Source organism: Paramisgurnus dabryanus, chromosome 2, assembly GCF_030506205.2.
Source record: "Paramisgurnus dabryanus chromosome 2, PD_genome_1.1, whole genome shotgun sequence".
Taxonomy (NCBI): domain Eukaryota; kingdom Metazoa; phylum Chordata; class Actinopteri; order Cypriniformes; family Cobitidae; genus Paramisgurnus; species Paramisgurnus dabryanus.
The window spans coordinates 51503911-51527740 of NC_133338.1; the positions used below are offsets into that span (position 1 = coordinate 51503911).

General features: G+C 38.8%; 1 protein-coding gene across 8 annotated transcripts in view; it reads right to left on the reverse strand.

Moving 5' to 3' along the window:
• The window catches only part of neo1a (neogenin 1a), a 184250-nt gene that overhangs the window by 40981 nt on the left and 119439 nt on the right, over positions 1-23830 (reverse strand). For all 8 annotated transcript variants that reach the window (XM_065261606.1, XM_065261604.1, XM_065261603.2 and 5 more), the window contains exons 5-7: positions 13702-13838; positions 8229-8383; positions 8017-8137 (exon numbers count right to left, since the gene is read on the reverse strand). In XM_065261606.1, the coding sequence (XP_065117678.1) occupies positions 8017-8137; positions 8229-8383; positions 13702-13838 (413 nt within the window). The remainder of the gene's footprint in view (positions 1-8016; positions 8138-8228; positions 8384-13701; positions 13839-23830) is intronic.

Below are 23830 nucleotides of genomic sequence, written 5' to 3' on the forward strand. Positions count from 1 at the left end.
GTCGAGGAAATCTGAAAACTGCCTTCAGCTCTGAACGGCCGCTGGGAGAAGAGGCTGATAATGCAGAGCGGTGTAAGCGGCACTCATTAACTTATAGCTTTCTCCTAAATAACATGAGCCATTTGACAGACAGAAAATGAAACATTAGTCGTAGCAATTACAGTTTCCACAAAGACAAGTCATCAATGTTCCTCCGTCTAGCTGCAGGGAGAAAAAAATGTATTCATCATTTATCTCACACTCGGTTTGTGTGGCATTTCTGTAGCTATTTTATCTCCCTTTGGCTCTCTGAACATGTGTTACACCAAACTTAGGATAAGCATTGTTAACCACATTATGGTTATAATAATACGTTAATGTTTAAAAACACATTTGCGAACTGAGATGATATCTGGAGCCATTGGCTCTCCATCAGTCATCCGAAAGCCAAGATTAATATAACATCTATTCATAGCAGAAGTCAGTGTCACCGGGGCAGATGGGGACATTGCTTTATTTATAACAAAAACACTCGAGCCAAGCAAACTGTATCTTTAAGAGTCTTATTAAATCCAACTTTCGCTGCAAATTGATGTAATTACCTGATATTCTGGGAATTAACAAGGTGCTTTCTGTTGAAATGGGTGCTCAAAGCAATGGCGATTTTATAAGTAGGTCACCGGAAATCACGGCCTAATATTTTAAATAAGTAACCGTACGGCATGATGAGGACATGGGAAAATTTAAACAGGAGGAAAAATCGCCTCATTGAACACCACATACTCAGTCTAAAAGAGGAACCGAGTCATACCGCTAATGAGCGCTTAGAAATCTCTCGCTTGGTCGGTGGGAGACTAAAATGGATATGGTGAAGATGTGAGATACATATAGTGCTATGCACTTAAAGATCTAGCTCACACGTCCGAAAATAGGGCTGAGGACAATATAATAGTGTATGGAGACAAAAACCTAGGTTATTTTATTTATTCTCTATACAGTCCATGTTTTTCTCATTGAAGACAGGATTGATACTGACAGCTGCAGATGCAGTATATGAAGCAGATCTTGATCTATAGACACAAACTAAAAGCCTCATATGAGTGGTTGCCATTTTGAGGAGCAGGACAAAGTGGATCAATCATACTCTTTCCCCTTTCTATATATTCAAATGCTTTTTGTACTGTACATGTCCATAAGACAGAAGAATCACAGATGAGTTATTTAAAGGGATAGTTCGGCCAAAAATGATATTAAACCCATGATTTACTCACCCCCAAGCTGTCCGAGTTGCATATATCCATCGTTTTTCAGACAAACACATTTTCGGATATTTTAGAAAATGTTTTAGATCTTTCAGTTGATTAAATGTAATGTTACGGGGTCCACGACCTTCAAGTCCAAAAAAGTGTGTCCATCCTTCACAAATTAAATCCAAACGGCTCCAGGATGATAAACAAAGGTCTTCTGAGGGTAATCCGCGCTGTGTTGTTGTAGAAATATCCATATTTAAAACTTTATTAATGAAAATAAATACCTTCCGGTAGCGCCGCCATCTTAGACTCCTCTGTATTCAGGAGAGAGTATTAGCGTAGTGTACGCACTTTTCTTAGTGACGTATGACAAATTCGGAGGGTGGGGGCACAGAGCAGCAGCAGAGTAGCCTCCGTAGGCTGTGTAAGCTCTCATCCTGAATGCGGACGCGACTAAGATGGCGGCGCTACCGGAAGGTAGTTATTTTCGTTAATAAAGTTTTAAATATGGATATTTCTACAACAACACCGCGCGGATTACCCTCAGAAGACCTTTGTTTATCATCCTGAAGCCGTTTGGATTTAATTTGTGAAGGACAGACGCACTTTTTAATGCAGAATTTCGTTAAAATGGGGCGGTCCCAGTGATAAAACAACCGTGTCATGAGTCGCAGGCGGTAAGTAAAACTGCATCAAATGTCTGTGTTTTGTTGGCAGTCAGCAGGTAAGTGCATATAATGTAAACCATACAAACATGTACAGTAGTGAATCATAAACAAGGCTAGACGGAATCTCCTGTTTTTTTTGCTTTGGAATGTTTTGGAAAAATCTGCGGAATGATTTTAAATGTTTTTAAAATATATTACAGAATTTAAGCTGTAAATATTACAAAATTACATCTAAAATAATTACTTTTTAAAGGCTTACAATGAAAAGGAATTTTCCGCGGAAATTTGCAGGCTCGGATAACGCTTGGGTCTAATCAGTAATCCAGAAATAGTGAGATAATGTTTTGTATGTGTTGCGTGCTTGTGACTCGCTCCGCACACGGTACGCTTCCAAGAGCTCTGCTTTTTTTCGGAAGGTAGTGGTACAGCTGATCTGTCTTTTATAAATCTGATCAAAACAAATGACTCATCAGAGATATGAAAAATGTGATACTACACTATAGGAGTAATAAGATTAACATTAGATTAGCAGAAACAGCATGTGTTATGTGATATGTGTAATATATTTTAACAATTGTCATATTTGTTTCTCCTTAGCAATTTTAGGAGAAACATTCAAGACGTTGTTGATATTTAAATAAAAAAACCTGAACTCCATAAAAATCTATAAAAGCAATACAAGCTCTGAGCAATAAAATTTTCCTCTGAGTGAGTACAATTTGAGAAAACAAGTACAAATTTAGCTTTCATGACCATTTTCCACCCTTTCTCTCTATTTTTCTCTCTTGCTCTCTTTAATGGACTGGTGAGGAAGAATAAATATATATTGTGAAAAGTGCTGTACAAATAAACTGGACTCCAAAACTTTTCTCCTTTGCCAGACAACATAATCTACTTTGTGTGTGTGTGTGTTAGAAATAAAAAATCAATAGAGAAAAAGCAGCACACCGTAAAAAGAAAGTACATGACAGGCTTTTTTTTCTTCAGATCCAGCCTGCAGCGATGTTGCATGGACTTGAAGCGTGCTTCATTGCAGCATTGACAGCGGTCTATCTCTTCAAAGCAAACATCATGAATATGAGAAGATGATGGATTAAAGGGCATAATCACCCCTGGTGAGATTAAACAGGTCCCTCATGTGATGAAAAGTAACTGGTCTGAGACGTCTTGCTTCCATAGTCTAAGAGATGAAAGCAGGAACAGCAGGAGCGGTTCCAGGGGGAGGTGTGGGCACCTCGGTGGGACCGACCGCCCAGCATGCCAGTGCAGGATTATGGGTCACAGCGTGATGCTGGCAGGGGACTTCCTCTGTGTTCGCCGGGAAAGCAGAGACCCATCTGCCATATCATTACTGTAGGACTGTACCCCACCCTCTCCGCCCATCCATGCAACCCTCTGGGTCAGCAAGCAGAAGCCCCATTCCCCTCTCCACCTGCCAAACCTCCGTCTGTTTCATCCATGAGCTCTTTCTCTTGGCTTTTTAGTCAATCTTAGCATGATACCACAAGCTCTAGTTCATTTCTAGCAGGCCATCCATCTTTAGTGACTAAAAAAGCCTTGATTTAGTCACAAACCTTAAATATCTCTTAACTCAATATGAAATATAAGAAGCTTGTCGTATTTAAACCTATACAGGGTTCCCACACCTTAGTTCACTTCAAATTCCTTTCAAGGACTTTTCAAGTCCAATACCCTCAAATTCAAGGACTAAATGTGGGGATACATTTCAAGTGAGTGCGAGGTTACATCGAGTTATCTTTTAAGATACATTGTTTCAGTTCCCTTTCGAGGGAACTTGCGCTGCGTCACTGCGGTGACACTTTGGGGACGCCTCCAGGGGTAAGTGCGTCTGAATGTGTATATCAAATTCAACCAATGGTGAGGCTTAACGACAGAGACAGGGTGAAGCGGGAGCCAGGAAGTATATCGCTATCTGAAATATTTCCAAAGACGGCATTACAAGGATGCAGGAAGTATGGCAAAGAGACGCAGCGTCTCGTTCCCTTCTCAGAGAACAACAGTTACATACTTAATCCGAGACGTTTTCATGTGTCAAATATAACTATGCAAAAAAGCATTTTGGTATGAATCAACATTCGCATACAGAAGATATAAGCATTTAAAGCGAACAGTTTAGCACGTGTGCTTGAAAAGTCTAGAATTCCCACTACACAGGGAATAATATGGATTTTTCCCAGAAAACTTCTTGCATAAAATAGATTCAAGCACTTTCAATGACCTGTATCTATGTATGTATATTTTCAAAAACTTCCAGGGCCTTGAATTTTTTCCCCTAAATTCACAAACTTTCAAGGACCCGTGGGAGTCCTGAGCCTATAGCACTGCACTTCTTGGCTGTACGATACAACATACACCATATACAACATAACAGCATCTTATAACGTCAACTGACATCAATATTCTTTCCATTGAATGATGACTCTTATAAACAGAGCAGAGATGCTAGAAAGCAGCCTTAGGGATCTTTCTGTGGTCATAAATAAGTGAAGGATATTTGCTGGTGTGATAGCTGTGTCTGGCACACGGGTCTAGTTAAAGTGTCATATGAACGGTGAAAGGTCTCAGCGGACACATGCTCTTTATGTTTTATGTCTCCTCTGGATCCTCGGCAGACGCATAAAAACACATAAAACCCAAATCAGTATTGTGCACTAACAGATCTATCATTCTGTCCACACATACGCTACACAGTACATCTTCATACATCAGTTTACTCCATTCATACTCGCTACTGGTGGCGGACACTTGTTATGGAAAATACAAACCAATTACATGTACGCATTTGGCAGATGCTTTTATACAAACCATCTTAAGAGTGCATTAGGCTACTTATGTTTTTGTCATTATGTGTATCTTGGGAATAAAACGTACAACTTTTGAACTCCCAATGCCATGTATTACCAGTTAAACTAGAGAAAAACAGTAGGCTATGACAGAAATTACAGAAATGTGTCCATGTTATGATCTATGCTTAAAGGGTACCTACTATATCAGTGGCAGTGGGAGGGCTTTATCAGTGTGATGTCACATTAACAACAGAATCAAAACATCATGTCTGATGAGACTGCTTTGGTTTAAAGGAGGCATTTTTCAGAAGACCTTTTTCAGAAGATCTAAAATAAATATTTGGTGTCTCCAGAGTACATATGGAAAGTTTTAGCTCAAAATATCTTATAGATAATTTATTATAGCATGCAGTTAAAATCGCCACTTTGTAGGAGTGTGCAAAAATGTGCCGTTTTTTGGGGGGATTTGAGCTGATCTTTGCACTAAATACCAGTGTTGTGGTTGGATAGTACAGATTAAGGGGCGGTATTATCCCTTTATGACATCACAGGGGGAGACAAATTTCAATGACCTAATTTTTCCGCATGCTTGCAGAGAATGGTTTACCAAAACTAAGTTACTGGATTGTTATTTTTTTACATTTCTATGAAGATAAAAGCACTGGGGACTCAGTTTTAGCACTTAAACACAGAAAAAGTCAGATTTTCAGGATATGTCCCCTTTAATTGGGATTTTAAAAAAGGAGTGGGTGACTTTTTTCCATTGTAGGGTGGTTGTGTTCACACACTGCCAACATACATTTATGTCCAAACAGTAAACTCTGGACTGAGCTGGGACTAAGGAGGTATATATATACAGTCTCCATTACCAATCCATTCATATAAATGCAATTTCTTTTGAGCCAATCACCTTTAACCAATACTGTTATGTGACTCTATATGTATATCTCTATATCATAACACCTTGCATCACCAGGACAAAAACAACATAAATCATCAGTGAATGCTTATGACAGCTGACAACACAAGTTATCTGTTCTGCAAAAGAGAGACGTGTTGTCCTGGAAAAACTTTAATACTACACGACCTGTTTATCATATTATGGTTCATTCAGACTGCAAACTCACGGCTAAGAATATTGCATCTATCTCCTTGGTGCTGCAGAATAACAGTGAATGGTGCTCAGCACACAAATAGGATGCTATGGTTTTAATTTCTCATACAGCTTTTCTCAAGCGTTCACAGAGCTGGAGTGACTGCTGCACAACGCAACCTGCAAAATCAGATGGAGGGAAATGTGACGGCGAAAAAGGTTTTGTGAAGTAACATATGATACTTGTGCTATACAATATGAAAGATAAGGAAAAATTTGCCAGGAATTTTTTATCACTGCTTAGGATAACAGGAATTTAAATGCAAATTGGTGTTCACATGTCGTAAACTACTGTAACTTCCTAATTTGCTTCTCTACTAAAGAGGTCTTAGACCCATGAATGGATCAAGGCAAGGACCTCTTAATGCAGTTGTTCTCAAACTTTTTGGCGTGCCCCCACCTTCACGGCCCCCCAAAGAAAATTCATAACATAAAAAGATTCAGATCAAAATTTTTTTTTGCTTACAAATGAAAAGTTTCCTAATTTGCTTCTTAGACCCCTTAATAGATCAAGGCAAGGACCTCTTAATGCAGTTGTTCTCAAACTTTTTGTCCAAAGAAATGTACCCTGACCCGAAATGACCCAAATCACTTTATGCCCAAACACGACATGCATAAATAAGTTTTTTTTTTTTTAAAGAAAGACCCGACCCGAGACAAACCCAAATCCCGAGTCCGACCCGAACCAGTGAGAATTTGTTTAACCCGAGTGGACCCGAATGTGAACAGCACCGACGTGTGTGCAGCCCCGCACGCAGAAGTCAGACAGAAAGAAACCCGCTGGTCTTGCAAGCAATTTGCAAAAGTTAACCTACAACCAATTTGCAAAAATTAACCTAGCGCCAGCCACACAATGTCGCAAGCGCTCATTGCAAACAGAGGAGAGGTTTGAAAAGGAGAGAGTTCGGGTCTTCGAGTCCGTTCGGCAAAAACATTCATTTTAAATTACCCAAGACCCGACGTGGCTATTATTATTCCCAACCCGTGTCCGAGGCACTTGTGAAACTTTTAGACCCGAACCCGGTCGGGTCTCGGGTCGGACCTCGGGTTTTCGGATCTAAGTGGACCCGTGAAGACCTCCCTTTGCGGCCCCCCAAAGAAAATTCATGACATAAAAAGATTCAGATCAATATTTTGCAATGTAGTTTGACTAAGATGTTCTGCATGGTTTAATTCATATAAATGGTTGCAGGGAATTGCTAGATATCCGTAGGTGCTATGGTGTCCTAAATTGTTGCTACTACACTACTGATGTCGTATAAAAGTTTATGGCACTGAACTCAACTACGTTTGCTACCCCACTCATTTGAAAACAATGCAATTTTGTTATTTAAGCATCAGAAATAAATCAGCGATTACAGCTATGCTTCATTTGTGTAGTTACAATCCATTAAATCCAGATCACGAGGATAACAAAAACACTGTAGCTATGGAGAAAACACAGTGAAGACAAAGGCAGCACATGTTCTCTTATAAAATAAAATAATATAAGGTTCAATAAACCTCGCTGTGTGTGTAACTTAATAAACTCAGCAATCAGCTCTAGCAATAAGTGAAGATAAGTGACCGTGTTTCCTAATCCACCATGTGCTTGTCCAGATGGCCGACATGACTGAGGCTTCAAAACTCCTCCAATCACACCTGACTAGCAGCTTTAACTAGAACAAACCGAGACGCCTGCCAAAAGAAAAGCATTAACACGGCCAGTAAGTGAAAGACGGACAAAAATACAGGAAAGCCCTGGAGGCGGTTTGAAAAGAGATTTAACATGCAATGGGATTACAAGTTACAGATTTGGAAGTTGCACATGAACGCCCCCTCAATTCAAAATTAACTCAGAACGTCTGTGATCATTTTAATAACTTTTGGATTGATTCATTTTTTTGAACACAGTTGAGAAGAGGATAGAGAACCAAAAGCTTTATTTTGTTTAATGTGGCTTTTTCCAACTTTAACTTAACTAAGATGACCTGTCCGCTCAATTTTAGCCCTAGCAGCCAATACAGCCGACATATAACTAGTTTAAACTCCATGTAAAACCATCTATCATCAACTGCAAGGATTTTTCCACAAGGTGTACAGAGAATATAATGTCACTATAATGTATATACAATGCAAACAATGATCTATAAAAGATCATTCTGCTCTCTGAAACATACCTTGATCCAAAATGATGAGCTGAGCACCAGACTGAACGTTCCCAGCTTCGTTCTCAGCTAAACACTGATAGTAACCTTCATCTGATCTGACCAAACCCAACACATGCAGGTCCCGCTCCTTCTGTAAAGAGACAAACATGAAGAACATCAGCGCATCTGCTATGACATTCAATGCATGTCTGTATGAATATTTTGTCATGTAAACAACTTACAATAATCTTGAAATAGTCGCTGGGAATGACGGCATCTCCGTTTTTCACCCATTTGATGGTGGGAGCGGGAGAGCCGATGACCTCGCACTCGATGATGACGTCTGTGGCTTCGTGAGCGTATACGTCTTTGGGTTTCTTCAAGAACTGTGGGGGAGCTACAAAACACAAGTGATGGTTTGTGAGCATCTAGATCAAATACGCATTTCCTATAATCCATAAGGCATCATCATTTACCTATTTGAGAATTGTCTGAGTGATTCTCGCGAAATTAGACTTATGAGGTGTCATGAAACATTTTGATAAAAAAGTAAATGCAAAGTAAGAGTATCAAAATAAGAAGCATAAAGTTACAAACATCTCTTCATGTACTATTTTGCACATGATTTCAAATGACATCATACGAACCAATTTTGATTTTTTCCACATTTAAGGGGAAAATTTTCATTACCGCAACGTGTCCATGACTGGATTTGGGTTCTTTGACATGAAAATATTTATAATTAAAAAAATCTAAAAAAATAAAAACATTTACAGTAACGAAACATGTGGTATTTGGTGATCATTGGTAAATGTCGAGACAATAATAAGGAATATAAATGTGTCCAAGACCAATTTTCTCATCCTCCGCAACATTTTCAATCATTGTTTAAGCCCTCCAGGAACTAACATTTAAAAAAAAAATTGTTGTAAGGGACATAATTGACTGTGACACTCAAGATGGCTACCAAGTAAGCAGTTCTTATTTTTTCTCTTCAGATAAAAGTTGAAAAAATTTTTGTCATAGTACCTAGACAACTTTTTAGTTCTCATTACCGAAACATGAGTTTGTAAATGCATATATTTAATGTAATATCATGTTGCGGTAATGATATTTTTTGATAATGATAATCTAAAAAATATAAATACTTTTATAGGAAATATTTTTTTAAATCCTCTAAAAATAATGGTTAAAAAGTAAGTCTTATATATGCAAAAAATGGCTTCAAGGGCTTTAAAAAAAAAATCTGATGCTGGACACCTTTTAAGTCTGGATTTCGTGAGAATCACCCAAATACTTCAAATAGTCTATAAAATCCAGTTTTAGGCATTGTTTCGGAAAACAAAAAAAATGTATTATTTGGGCAGGGCTAAAACTGTGGTTCGATGACACACCACCCCTGACACAATCGCAAGCATCCATTCAGTGTCTGTCATCAGCTCCTAAATCTTCCTTAAATGATATCCATCATTTGTTTTATACAACCCTATCCCTTGCTTTCATTTCTGAGCAAAACAGAATATAACAAAGAAAGATCTAAGACTGAATTCGATCACATCCATTGACTGGCTCATACATCCTCACCACAAATTTCTAGGGATGAGAAACCTATCGAATGATCACACGTCTCAGGTTTCCTGCTGCTACAGACATTGTATAACCTCAACACATACAGTACTGTAGCATTTCAGGACAGGCGGAGAAACAAGACGGATACAAGCCCATCCCTTGTGTTCTGCTTGGCACACAAGAGATGTGTATGAAAATTTAATAGGATTCTGGGTTCCTCACCTATAACAAAAACAGAGATCAGGCATTCCCGAATGAGTTTGACCCTCGTACGCTACCACACCTCACTGCATGTTTACTTGTCATGCATGCATCAAGGATAACTATGCACAGCTGGTTGACATTTACACAGAAAAAATGTTAGCGAGAAAGGATATGAAAATTACACACCAGAGGGTTTAAAAGGCAGAAATGTGAAGTCATATATTGAAGCACTTAGCTACATGAATTATTCAGTCAAACTTGTTTTTTATTAAAGCTGTGATGTTTTTTGAAATGTCTTTACTGACCTGGGACTAATACTCTAGGTGGATTGGCTCATGCAAAAAAAAATGCAGCATTTGATAAAAAAGGGACAAACCCAAAACGCTGCGTTGTCATTTTCGAAATAATGATATTATTTACAAGAATTATGTATGAAAATGTTTTGATATTTATAACGTTTTCTGTGGACAAATTGTCCTATGATCATTTATTATACAGGTTCGAAACTAAATAAATGAATAAATAATTAGGTTGTTGCTTTGGATAAAAGCGTCAAATGCATAAATGTAAGGCTACAATGCAAAAAATGACTTTCTTACTTAGTATTTTTGTCCTGTTTTCAGTATAATATAAAAAAAAACTCAAATTCACTTAAGTTTATATTTTTTGTCTAAAAACTAGACTTATTTTCTTCTGTCATTTTGCTTATCAAGAAAATACATCTTAATTTAAGAATTTTTAGATATTTTTACTGAAAACAAGACAAAAATACTAAGAAAGTAGACTACACTGTAAGAAATGTTGCTGCCATTTAAGAATGTTAAACCCTTAACTCTTTTCCCGCCATTGACGAGTTATTTCTTCAAATAAGAGAAAACATATGCATGATAAAAAGTGTTCCTGATGAGTTTTTACACTGTAAAAAAAATTCCGTAGAAATTAGAATGTTATTGCAGCTGGGTTGCCGGTAATTTACCGTAGATTTAAATTTATGTTATTTACTGACAAGAGTTTGTTCCAAGTTAAATAAATGTTAAATATTAACAAGTCTTTATCTTTTCAGAATAAAACTATACAATAACAGCCTCATGCAAAGCATTCTGGGAACCAGAAATCATCATCAACCTTTTTCTGTTTTTTGATTCAGATTTTGTTTCCCAGAATGTTTTGCTTGATGCTGTTTTTTTAGTTTTACTCTGTAAAGACAAAGACTTGTAAATGTTTAATGTTCATTTAACTTTGAACAAAATGTTGCCAGTAAATAACATAAATTTAAATTTACGGTAAGTTACCGGCAACCCAGCTGCAATTTCTACGGAATTTTTTTTACAGTGTACGGTTATCTGTAATACCACAATTATCCACTTACCCAATTTATAATAAAGGAACAAAAAATTATTTGTTAATTTTACACTCCGTGTATGTTTTGAAAATTGTTCTGAATCTGATTTCTAACAAAATTCCTTCACAAAATTGCAATTATTTCAACATTTGCTAAAAAAATATTTTTTAAGAAAAATACCCATATTTAAGAGTTTATAAGCAGAAAAAAATATATAGATAGGATGAAATGTTTTTTTCCGTTTTGTTTGTTTGTTTATAGTTTGTTTGAAAGCAGAAGGTCTGTTCTTTCATATAGGGTGGTTTCCCTACAAGATGTAAATTAATCCAAGACTAGGCCTTAGTTATTTTAGGACATTTAAGTAGATTTTACAAACAAACCTCACAAAAAACTATACTGATGTGCATCTTGACACAAAACAATGGCACTGATAGATGGTAAAATATATTTTGAAATTAAAGCAGCTCAAACATGCATTTTAGTCTGAAACTAGGATAAGCCCTGTACGAGAAACCGCTCCTTGATATATTTGTATGTTTATAGAGTATATTTTTAGAAGAAAGTTTTCATGGAAGGCATTTTGTGAAACTTTTGTTATTTTACTTTTATTTTAGTTCAACTCATCAAAATAAATGAAGAAATTTCTACTTACTCTATGTTTATAAATTACACTAACTCACAACTAGTTGCAAAATTTAAAAAATGTAAATAAAATAAAAAAAAATGTAAGGCAGCAAATTATTTTTTAATGTATAGGTTAAAGGAACAGTATGTAAGAAATTTTTATCAATTAATCATAAAATGGCCCTGATATGTCACAAGACATTAAGAATTAATTTCATTTCAAATATTTATATCACTGACAGCAGTGGCCTGGCAACGATATGGTCATTTAAAAAGTGGAGTTGCAGCCCTCAACTGATGTTTATGTTGTCATTTTGCATATTGGCCACTAGTTGTGTGATTGCAGTACCAGTTTTAGCCACAAGGTTTGTGATTGCAATACCAGTTTTGGCCACAATCCTACATACTGTTCCTTTAAGTAAAGGATAATGTACAGGCAGCCGGTTGTTATCGCAGAAATAAGCCCTGACAGTGTGATCGGGACTCAACCCTAAGTGCCAAGCTTGTACATTATCCCACTTATTACACCAGTGGTTCTAAAACTTTTTCGGCGTGCGTCCCCCCCTTGTGTATGGTGGCCCCCCTTGTGCCCTTCGTAGCCCCTCAAGGAAAATTTGAGACACAAAACATTGTAAAACATAAAATTTAAAATAAACAAAACTAAATAAATTATACAATGTAGTAGTGCTGTTGGATGGTAGCTTTGTTTTTCTAAGGTTTAATTACACAGAATTTATGATAAATTTATGTATTTTATAAAATGTCATAAAACTGGCCCCCAGTACCTTATATGTAAGGTAAGAAACATTAAACATTGATTTGAAATATATTTTATTTGCTAATTTTTAATAAATGCAGACCTTCCACAAGAAAAACCTGTTTACTTTCGGCTTTAAGATAAGACGTTCAAATGTCACGAACACACTATTTGGTTTAATCATTTGTAAATATAATGTTATGTTATTAAAAGACATTTAATTTGTATGTAATATTAAAGTGTACCTGTCAAAATTATTTGCAGCATCCAGATTACAGTGTCTTATTAGTTTTGAGGGGTTATTATCTGGAAATAACAAACCTGCAAATGTCACGACTGGCCAATCAGAATCAAGCATTCCAATGAGTCGTGTAATAAAACAGGTTAATTTAAACCCAGAGTTTGGTTTGGTCTATATTTACCCAACCATAAATTAATCCAGCACTTTTCGAGTGAAAGTTATAAAGTGATCACTGTAATCTTAAATGAACACTTTTCAAACTTTTTAATAAAATTATTCTTAACTTCAACTTCTCACAAATGTTACTGGTAACACATTAACAATGGCTAGGACTCTGGGAGGTGCAAGCACAGAATTTTGTCTCGCACCTCTTCAGCGAGTTGGGAATTGTGTTTTGCTCGTGCACTACAGTAGCTCTCCAACACAAAACATCTCACACCCACTCAATGAGAGGAGAAAGTCGGGTGGGCTTCCCTTTGGTTTCTTTCATCTCCTCGTCACACTGTAGGATCGATTCCCTGCAGACGGACAGATGACCAAAGCATATTACACACCACATATCTGCATGAAATCTACAGCTCGGTTCATGCTTTGATCTATTCAATGTGATTTCACACCCGTCTGAAGCATCTCGCGACCTCTTTGTCCTCAGACAATCTTGTGTCAGTCCCACCTGAATCCTCATGTGCTTCATGCACCAGAGCTTGCAATTAAATAACTAAACATAATGTCATCTGGATTAAGCAATGCTTCCTGTGAAAGGTGCAAAATCACTCACTTTAAAATCAACATGAAACTGTGTTGGGATTTAATTTTATCCATAAAAAACTCATTTGAAAAGGAATGGAGTTGCAATAGAAAAGGCGGAGGAAGATATTATGTTGACGTGAAGCAACAAATTGCTTTGTAATAAATAACACACAATGCGAGAGGTAATGTGCATAAGGAACTACTATGTCTTTGAAACAATGATTTTACCTTTCAGTGTGAGCTCAGCCTGGGTTTCAATGGATGCATTGATGTTGTCCGCCAGGCAACTGTACATGCCAGCGTCTTCCTCTGTCAGATTGAAGATCCTCAGACTCCCCCCGCCAAGCACCTCAAAGCGGCCCTCGCTGTGAAGGAAGGAGAAAGACACGGTCAATACACACCATGCTGAAAGTCAAATGCGTACGTAACCTACAAACAACAAATCCGACTGTATCCCATATGTATAATGCCAAAAGTTAAGCTGCTATACAAAGGTAGCACCATCAGAACTGGTGAATCAGAAGGTCGGTGGTTCAATGCCCCAGCAGGAATCTTGAACTGTCACCATTGTACCCTTAGGCAGAGAAAATAAAACTGGGATCCCGCAGGGGGATTGACCCTGTAATAATATACTGAAAGCCCATTTCGATTAAATGCATTCTGCATAGAAAACAGAGCTAGGGATTAGTAAAAAATGAGCACTAATATAAAATGTACACCAACTTTGCCAACACTATTATTTTATATTTATTACTATTAGCTGTATTTTCTCATATAAACATGCATTTTCTGTAAAGCAGCTTGCATTGTGCAATATGCATTGTGAAAAGTGCTACGAAATAAATGCTAGAACTCCTTCCTCAGGTCAAAAACATCCGAGTCGCATTTCCTTGTATGCATTTCCGCTTGCAACAATGCAAAAATGAACAACTCGAGCTCAAAGCAAACAAAAGTCGCTGTCTATTTAACCTACATTACTGTTATTGCTTTTTTCAACAATGTACACAACAAGGTGCTTCTTCTACGTCTTTTGCATTGATACTGTAGGTTACACTGGTAACATGCCCATGGACACTGCCTCCTAGTGGTCTGCACATGTAGTTGCAAGTTTGCACCAGTGACGCAGAAGTATAAATGCAAGTTTATTCTTAGCGTATGGCGTAAAGCAGTGGTCTCCAACATGGTGCCCATGTTATGCCTAGGTTGCCCGCACAGAGTTTGCTAGCTGCCCGTCAAAGCACGTTCTATAGCCTCAATAATATATTTATTTATTACATATTTTTATATGAGCTTGGCTTCTTTTATGTATGTTAACATTTTAAACAATAATAAAACATATTAACAAGTAAAATAAAATAAAAATCAACAAGTAAAAAGAAGTTTTGAGTACACTATAACAAAAAAATAGCCCTCCAGATTGTTTTATGGATTGTGGTAGCCATTGCTCACAAAAAGGTTGGAGACCCCTGGCGTAGAGGCTATGCCGTAGATTTGACGCAGATGTATAAACCAGCATTAAATATTATAACTTTAAAACAGCAAATTAGTTATTAAAACCCATATATATGTGCTTTTGTAACATTAAAGGGGCGGTCACCCTAGATTTTGAGCATGCAAATATTTTTCAGACGTTTCGGCGAATATGGGTGGGGAGCGCTTCGTTCATCTTTGCTTTTTAATAGAGAGAAACGTCACGCAATGATGTACAGGTTTACTAATGGTCACATGTCTCCACGTGATACGAATTAGCAGGTCAAAGTTCAACAGTCTTGAACTTAGATACACAGGAAAATGGGAAATATTTTTTGCACAAACTTGTGTTTTCGGTCTATTGCATTCGCATGCGCATGAATGGAAGTAAATGCAGTGCTCGCAAAATCGCTAGCACGACGTCCCGGGGCTATTGTGAAAATCGATCTCTGCCCTGGCCATCAAGCTTTCTTACCATGGGTTCACACCAGCCGCGTTTGAGGCGTCAAATTTGCTTCTACCAAGTCTAGTTTTCCCCCTTGAACATTTTAAGTTTACTTGCTTCATTCGCACATGAAAGCCACGTGTGAAATTCTAGTCTTCGAGACATTCTCGCGGAAATTTGCATCATGGGAGGGCCTTCCATAGGCTTCTGCGACTCCGCTCGCTTCCTGTAATCATGTCACTATTAGAGCAAGCTCCTGATTGGTTAACGTAGCGCGTTTTTCCGACAAAGTTCAAATTTTTTAATTTGCGCGAACTAGACACGCAAATGAGGCGAAATCACGTCTACCCCGCCACGCTAAACGCCTGAATCGCTCCGCGAGACCTCCAGACGCGCGTCAACGTGTCTTCACATTGACTTAACATTAAAATCACTCGAGGTTGACGCCTCTACCGTGGCTGGTGTAAACGCAGCATTAGGGAGGAAAAATATATTTTAATGCTTTTGCATTCTCCCATAGATTTGGTTGGGTAATTATGTTTTATGCAGTTTGTGCATCGCGTATTAAAATTGCGGGTGACTGCCCCTTAAAAAAAATTTACAATATATACAACTAAAATCTTTAAAAAAACAATAAACAAACAAAATGCAACAATTGATAACAGGTTTGCAGATTGAAAAGAGGGAGAACTGGCTTGGGAGGAGATGTGGGTTTGTAGTTACTGCTAAACTTACACGTATATTTCCCATAAATTACAGCTTAATTAATTTTGAACGGATTCTTTACTTTTAACAATACAGGTGTCAATGGTTGAGAAAGGAAATCAACAACAGTGCAACGAATGTACAGGTGAGTGTTTGATGTAGAGAACAGGCAGTGGTGTATGAGAGCCGACTGGGAAATCAATAGTTAAGAGAAAAAGAGATTGACCTCAGAGAGAAGAGAAAACCTGACCGGCTCCTGGTCCTGAGAACAGTCGGATACTCAACCGGATCTGCCAGGCATCGATTTATTTTAAACAGTAGCATTCCCACACTAACACATTTCCTGTTTTTTATTTTCCTGCCTGTCTCTCAATCTTAGCTGTGCGGTAACCTGAACCATCGGCATTCAAAAGAGCCTTTGTCTAGGAAAGATTGATTGTTTGTGCTTCAAGGGTTCCTTTTGTTTTTCAGCTTTGTTTTTTGCCACATTGATTCAAGCATGACTACAAGTTGTGATGTTTACTTGTAAAATGTTATTCCTGTGGCACAATAAACTCTGTACCTAAAATCTATTTCTGTAGTGTCCCTGTAGCTGAAATGGTAGCCACTTTGTTAAAAACACAAAGGTCATGGGTTCAACCCCAGGGAACACACATACTGATGAAAAATGTATACCTTGAATGCAATCTATGTCACTTTGGATAAAAGCGTAAATGTAAAAAAAATGACAATATCTGCCTGGTGGAAAGGGGGTTCATTTCTCTACCATGCAAGACACCAAAACCTCAGGGCTTGAAGTTCGGATCTTTTGGCCCAGACCAAAAAAAGAAAACAATTTATTTATTGTTTGCTTAGGCTGGTTCGCTTAGGGTTCATCCTGCCATTTTATCAGCGAACCTAAAGATAATGAACCTTAATGCATATGGATAAGGTCACCATCCGATTGGTCGGCATTGATGACGCATTTTATGCAACAGAAGTCTGATCATCCACAACAACAATGCGGCATGCAGGAGTAAATGTGCTTATTTTATGAGGTACCGTATTTTCCGGACTATAAGTCGCACTTTTTTTTCATAGTTTGGCTGGTCCTGCGAATTATAGTCAGGTGCGACTAATATGTCAAAATTAATTCATACTGACTAACATGAACCAAAAGAAAACAGTCACGAGAGGGCGCTATATGTTGCTCCTGTAGCCTACCCCTGAAAAAAAGGAGAAAGACTTGACAAACAAAATGCCCCCCCCCAAAAAAATTACAATTTTCTAAATAAATGCGACTTATAGTCCAGCGCGACTTATATATATGTTTATTCCTCTTCATGGCGCATTTTTTGACTGATGCGACTTATACTCCGGAGCGACTTATAGTCCGGAAAATATGGTATTTTACTAAACATTTAAAAAACTTAAAGGTGCAGTGTGTACATTTTAGTGGCATCTAGTGGTGAGGTTGCAAATTGCAACCAACAGCTCAGTTTACAGCTCACCCTTTGCTTCTGAAATGCATAGAGAAGCTACGGTAGCTGCCACAGGACAAACATATCACAGTTGAAGATAACTTAGTAAAAAAGTTTGTCCGTTAAGAGCTTCTGTAAAAAACATGGCGGCACAAAATGGCGACTTCCATGTAAGGGGACCCTCAGTGTATGTAGATCAAAATGTCTCATTCTAAGGTAATAAAAACATAACAGTTCATTTGCATTTCTGTCAAGAGATTCTTCTGAAAATTACACACTGCACCTTTAAGCATTTTGTGCATTTTTTCCAGTATATGCTTGATGAACCAAACGTTAATGAGGCTCTTTACCTCTCCATTGCTCCGCGTTTGCCCTCTGCTCATTTGTTTTTGCATACACCGCTCATCCCGCTGTAAGTTCAGGTGAGCGTCTTGTAATATCACAACCTGTTTTTGTTTCGTTGTGCTGTTTCTGGTCCAAGTGCGTTCATGCGCATCAGAGTTCAGGTGGCAACATTCACATTTACTCAAATGAACTGCACCTACCTGTACCAAGCAATCGCACCAGAGTTTTAATCGAACCAAACATGTTGTGTATTTTTAATTTCGGTTAAATTCTGTGGTAAATGCACTAAACAGTGCTGATACTATAAGGGAGGTATTAGCAGTTATCAAATTATCCAAATTATGTAATTACTATAAGTACACCAATGTTCAGGACTTTGTAAATTACAGGCATCGTGTGGAAAGTCTCTATCATCCGAGTAAAACAGCACTCTACCTCCGTCATCACACCTACCTCATATCCCAGAGGAAAACCAGCAGGTCTCATATAAAGGAGCTCTTTGTACTGTTGGGCTTAGAAACGAGCAGCGAAACACAAAGGACAAGCTTTTCCACAAGCTTCGAGTCTTCGGGGGCCAGTTGCAAAAACATAGTCACTAACTAAATACAGTTAGCCTGACATTGAGGTAAGACTGTTGCATAAAACAAGCTAGTAAGACAATTTAATTTACACTGCATTTAACATAAACAATCACGAATCATAAACATAAATGCACGGTTTCTCGAGAATGAAATCACAGATAATAAGTGAACTTAAGATGCTGCGGATGAGTTCTACTTAGTAGGGCCTTTCAAGGCATAGGCAAACTAGGCAGTCGCCTAGGGCGCCACCTTGTACTTGTGGGTGCAAAAGAGCGCATATACATTTTGACTTCTGATTCACTGACTGGAATAAGTAAAAAATTAGTACTGCAACAAAATAAAAGATAAATTCTGAATGTTGCATGTTTAACACAGAAAGGACAGAAAAATATTTCAGCAGCATCAGACAGAAGGTGGTATGTGTGATTTGCCCAAAAGTATTGCAGTTTTTTAAGACCACAATCTGCTTTGCAATAGGGGTTTCACCTCAAAATGGCTAGAAATGGTCCTGCTACCAAGTGCACCATTGCAAATCCAATGCACAATTGCACATCACGTCTTAACGGCATCTTTACAGGCCAAATCCTGAAGACATTTTCTGTATATTTTTGTAATGCTAATCTACATCTTGGAAGATTTACACAACAACTATAAATATTAATCTGTTGTTCCATCATGTAACCAAGCAGGGAACTGTATTTAGATTTTCAGGTGAGCATCGATCATTAAATATGCATTACTCAACGGGGACTGACTACTGCACTAGAAAAGGTTTTTAATTGGCTGTGAATTCACGCATGCACCTCTGCAAGAGCCCACTGCAGATGATGACAGTGTGCCAATCACAAATCTACTCTTCATTCAAGACCGTCACTATATTAGTAGTGTTGAGAGAGCTGTCATCCTTATGGACAGTGTGCAAAATTACCTCAAATAACCCTGAACTAATGAGCACCGTTTTATAATCGCAGTTGGGTTGGGTCTAACGTTAGCGCTGCATTTCTGCCCTCATGCATTCTCCACGTGCAGCTCCGTGGCCAAACTACCGGCATCCGTCAACAGTAATCCAACACCGAACTACCGGTGGGGTTGACCCAACCTGCTACTGAAGAGCCAGTCTGTGATTGATGCAGCCATAAGATACTATGGAGCGAGATGAAAGGCTTCCTTGTCAACAGCTCAGAAGGTTCTGGCATGATCTCCACGCTCAACTGTTCGGCTCTACGGCTGTGACTCTAAACAGAGCAGCTACTGATGCTGTGCCAAGCATGAATACATGCAGGGGCGCCACGCCATTCGATGCCACCAGCAAGGGCTGTGGGTTACTTGGCTGAAAATAACCAGTTAAAACCAGTCAATGATAGTAGAAACTGAAAGTGGAAAAATTAAACAAATAAACAAGATTCTGAGCCAAGATGGTGAGCTGATTACGGGAGTAGCTGTCTAGATGCTGGTCAATCTGGTAGACCATTTTGTCTAAAGCTAGAGGTATAGTTAAGTTTTTATGCATAAGCAAGGGTCCACGTACAGTGCACATGACGCAAATTTCATATGCAGCCGTAGCTACCACGTAGGTTTTCCGTTGCCACTGCGTAGCCTGACGTGCAAAGTGCAGCACGTCAGTTCTACGCAGACCGCAAGCGCTGTAATTGGTCCACTAGAAACCCTCCTGTCAGGTACTGTAAAAAAACTGTGTCATAGGTATTTCACATTGCAACTGTGAGGACAAAGATGGGCCAAGTTGAGGAGGCGCAAAAGTATATATGATAACCGACTCATATCCTATGCCGTCGAGGCTACGCCGTAGGGCCTACGCATAACTATAATGAGTCCTTACGCACGACTATAATATGGGCTTAAGGCCGAAGTACATATGCGAGGGTCCACGTACAGTGCGAGTGATGCAATTTTCGTCATCAGAAGAGTGCATGGTGTGTACTGTACATGCGCCGCCCGTATCCTATGCTGTCGAGGCTATGCCACAGGACGTGTGCACAACTATAATAAGCCCTTTACGCACGACTATAACATGGGCTTAAGGCCGAAGTACATATGCGAGGGTCCACGTACAGTGCGAGTGATGCAATTTTCGTCATCAGAGAAGTGCGCGGTGTGTACTGTACGTGCACCGCCCATATCCTATGCCATCGAGGCTATGCCGCAGGACGTATGCACAACTATAATAATCCCTTTACACACGACTATAACATGGGCTTAAGGCAGAAGAACATATGCGAGGGTCCACATCCAGTGCGAGTGATGCAATTTTCGTCATCAGATAAGTGCGTGGTGTGTACTGTACGTGCACCGCCCATATCCTATGCCATCGAGGCTATGCCGCAGGACGTATGCACAACTATAATAAGCCCTTTACGCACGACTATAATATGGGCTTAAGGCAGAAGTACATATGCGAAGGTCCAAGTACAGTGCGAGTGATGCAATTTTTGTCATCAGAAGAGTGCATGGTGTGTACTGTACATGCACCGCCCGTATCCTATGCCATCGAGGCTATGCCGCAGGATGTATGCACAACTATAATAATCCCTTTACACACGACTATAACATGGGCTTAAGGCAGAAGTACATATGCGAGGGTCCACATACAGTGCGAGTGATGCAATTTTCGTCATCAGAGAAGTGCGTGGTGTGTACTGTACCTGCACCGCCCGTATCCTATGCTATCGTGGATATGCCTTAGGACGTATGCACAACTATAATGAGCCCTTTACACACAGCTATATAATAGGCTGAAGGCCGAAGTACATACGTGAGAGTCCACATACAGTGCGAGTAATGCAATTTTCGTCATCAGAAGAGTGCGTGGTGTGTACTGTACGTGCACCGGCCGATTTTTTAAAACGTGCATATATTCTACGCGCATATGCATACATGAGTACAGTGTGTAGTATGTAGGCCACGAGAGATGTGCCCGTACACTCGTGTATGCTTACAAAACAGACAATACCCAGGGCTTTACTGTATTAAGAAAACACCACTTAATTTTTTTTTAAATAAACATTTAAACAAAGAGAATTAAAATTATGATTTTATTAATATTTATTATTAACTCTGACAGCGTTGTGCATTCTGAGTATTGCTGAATATTAGATGCATTGTGTTGTGCAGGTGTTTCTGAAAAACACCGAAAGCCCTGTCTGGATATTTAAAATAGTTCAAAGTCAGAAAGGTAAAACCCATACGAGGTAATGCAATGTTATTTTCTGAATCCTGAATATGTTGTGGAAAGAAACAGCTTAATAGAGAGAAAAAACAATAAAAAATGGCTGTGAATGAGTAAGAGTGGTTGTTTCTCCCAGTTGGACCATCTTCATACCTTTCTTTCTTTATTTGTTTTGTCAGCACTTCCAATGGTAAACCGATATTTTGATTAGCACATTACTATACAGCCCAAAGCCACAACCTGCGTAAAATGTGCAGACATTAGAGGTCTGAATGTACTGGCAGATGATGCTACATTTAGTCCTGGATGTGTCATTAGATGTTGAGAGCAGGAAGAGGTCAGAATCCTTTCTAAAGCAACAAGATGAGAATTAGAAGAAGAAAAGTTGTTGTCTTACTTTCGCAGGGCTCAATGCTAAGGATTTTTTCTACTGGCCCCACCAAAAAGCCCTTCCTCTTCACTGTTTGAATTAAATGTAGAGTAAAGGGATAGTACACCCAAATATGAAAATTCTGTCATCATTTTCTCATCCTAATGTTGTTACAAACCTGTATGAATTTCTTTTTTTCTGATGAACACGAAGAAAGATATTTTGAGGATTTTTTTGGGACTTTCCAAGTCCAATACCCTCAAATTCAAGGACTAAATGTGGGGACACATTTCAAGTGAGAGCAAGGTTACATTGTGTTACCTTTAAAGATACATTGTTACAGTTCCCTTTCGAGGTAACTTGCGCTGAGTCACTGCGGTGACACTTTGGGGACGCCTCCAGGGGTAAGTGCGTCTGAATGTGTATATCAAATTCAACCAATGGTGAGGCTTAATGACAAAGACAGGGTGAAGCGGGAGCCAGGAAGTCTATCGCTATCTGAAATATTGCCAAAGACGGCGTTACAGGGACGCAGAAGGTATGGCAAGGGAGACGCAGTGTCTCGTTCCCTTCTCAGGACGCAACAGTTACATACGTAACCTGAGACGTTTTTTTCATGTGTCAAACACAACTATGCAAAAAAGCATTTTGGTATGAATCAACATTCGCATACAGAAGATATAAGTATTTAAAGTGAACAGTTTAGCACGTGTGCTTAAAAAGTCTAGAGTTTTTATGATATTATCCTACACTACAGAGGGAATAATATGGATTTTTTTCCAGAAAACGTCTCGCATAAAATATATTCAAGCACTTTCATTGACCTGTATCTATGTATGTATATTTTCAAAAACTTCCCAGTGTCTTGAATTTCTTCCCAGATTCACAAACTTTCAAGGATTTCAAGGACCTGTGGGAACCCTGTAATAAAGAAGTGAATCTCTGGGCATCTCCTGGAATGAATAAGCATTCGGAGTAGGTGCTATTTTGACAGTCAACGATCTACCTATGCGAGACAAATACAAATGATATAACGGAGGATACTAACATCAAAATCTCATTCAATTTCTTTTCTCAATTTCTCTTTACACAATTTTCCTCCCTTCCTCCCGGCAGCTCTTTCTGCCCAATCTTCACTATTTATTCCTCAATAAATCCAGCCTGTGGTTACATTCCCACTGGGAATAGAGAGCATCTCCAAAGCCTGCCATTATCTCTCTCGTTTCCCTGCCCAGTGACTCGTCAGCAGAGAGAGATTCCCAGCCCGAGAGATGCATGGGCACACAGTTTGTGCCAGGGAATCTGAAGTTGGTTTGAATCCACGGTCAATAAAGCACTGTTTGGATTTCGTCATTAGAAAAAACACTTTCTTTCCCCAATACACTCATAAGGGACCCGAGGAGGCGCCATCTGTGTTAACTGATGGACTGTGTTGTTTGTCTATTCAGTAGTGTGTGTGGGGAAAACCCTGGACCTGAAGACAGTACAAGGTCAGGGTATAAAAATAAACAGACACAGAAAAAGACCATAAATCAGCTCTTCGACCTACAGCAATAAACTCGTAAAGGAAATGTGCAAAACTCTCAGCTTTTAAATGGTTGCCAGGGCGTTGCCATATGGTTGCAAGGATCTGCGTAGTTTCTAAAGCATAGAAAAGACCTCTTCTAGTCGAATTCGCAGCTTTGCAAAGCATAGTTTATTTGACGTACGTGACATTCAGCCCATGCGCATTGAGACAAAATGCAATACATCTCTTGGGCTACATACTACATTCTCCTGTACGTGCGTGCGCAATCT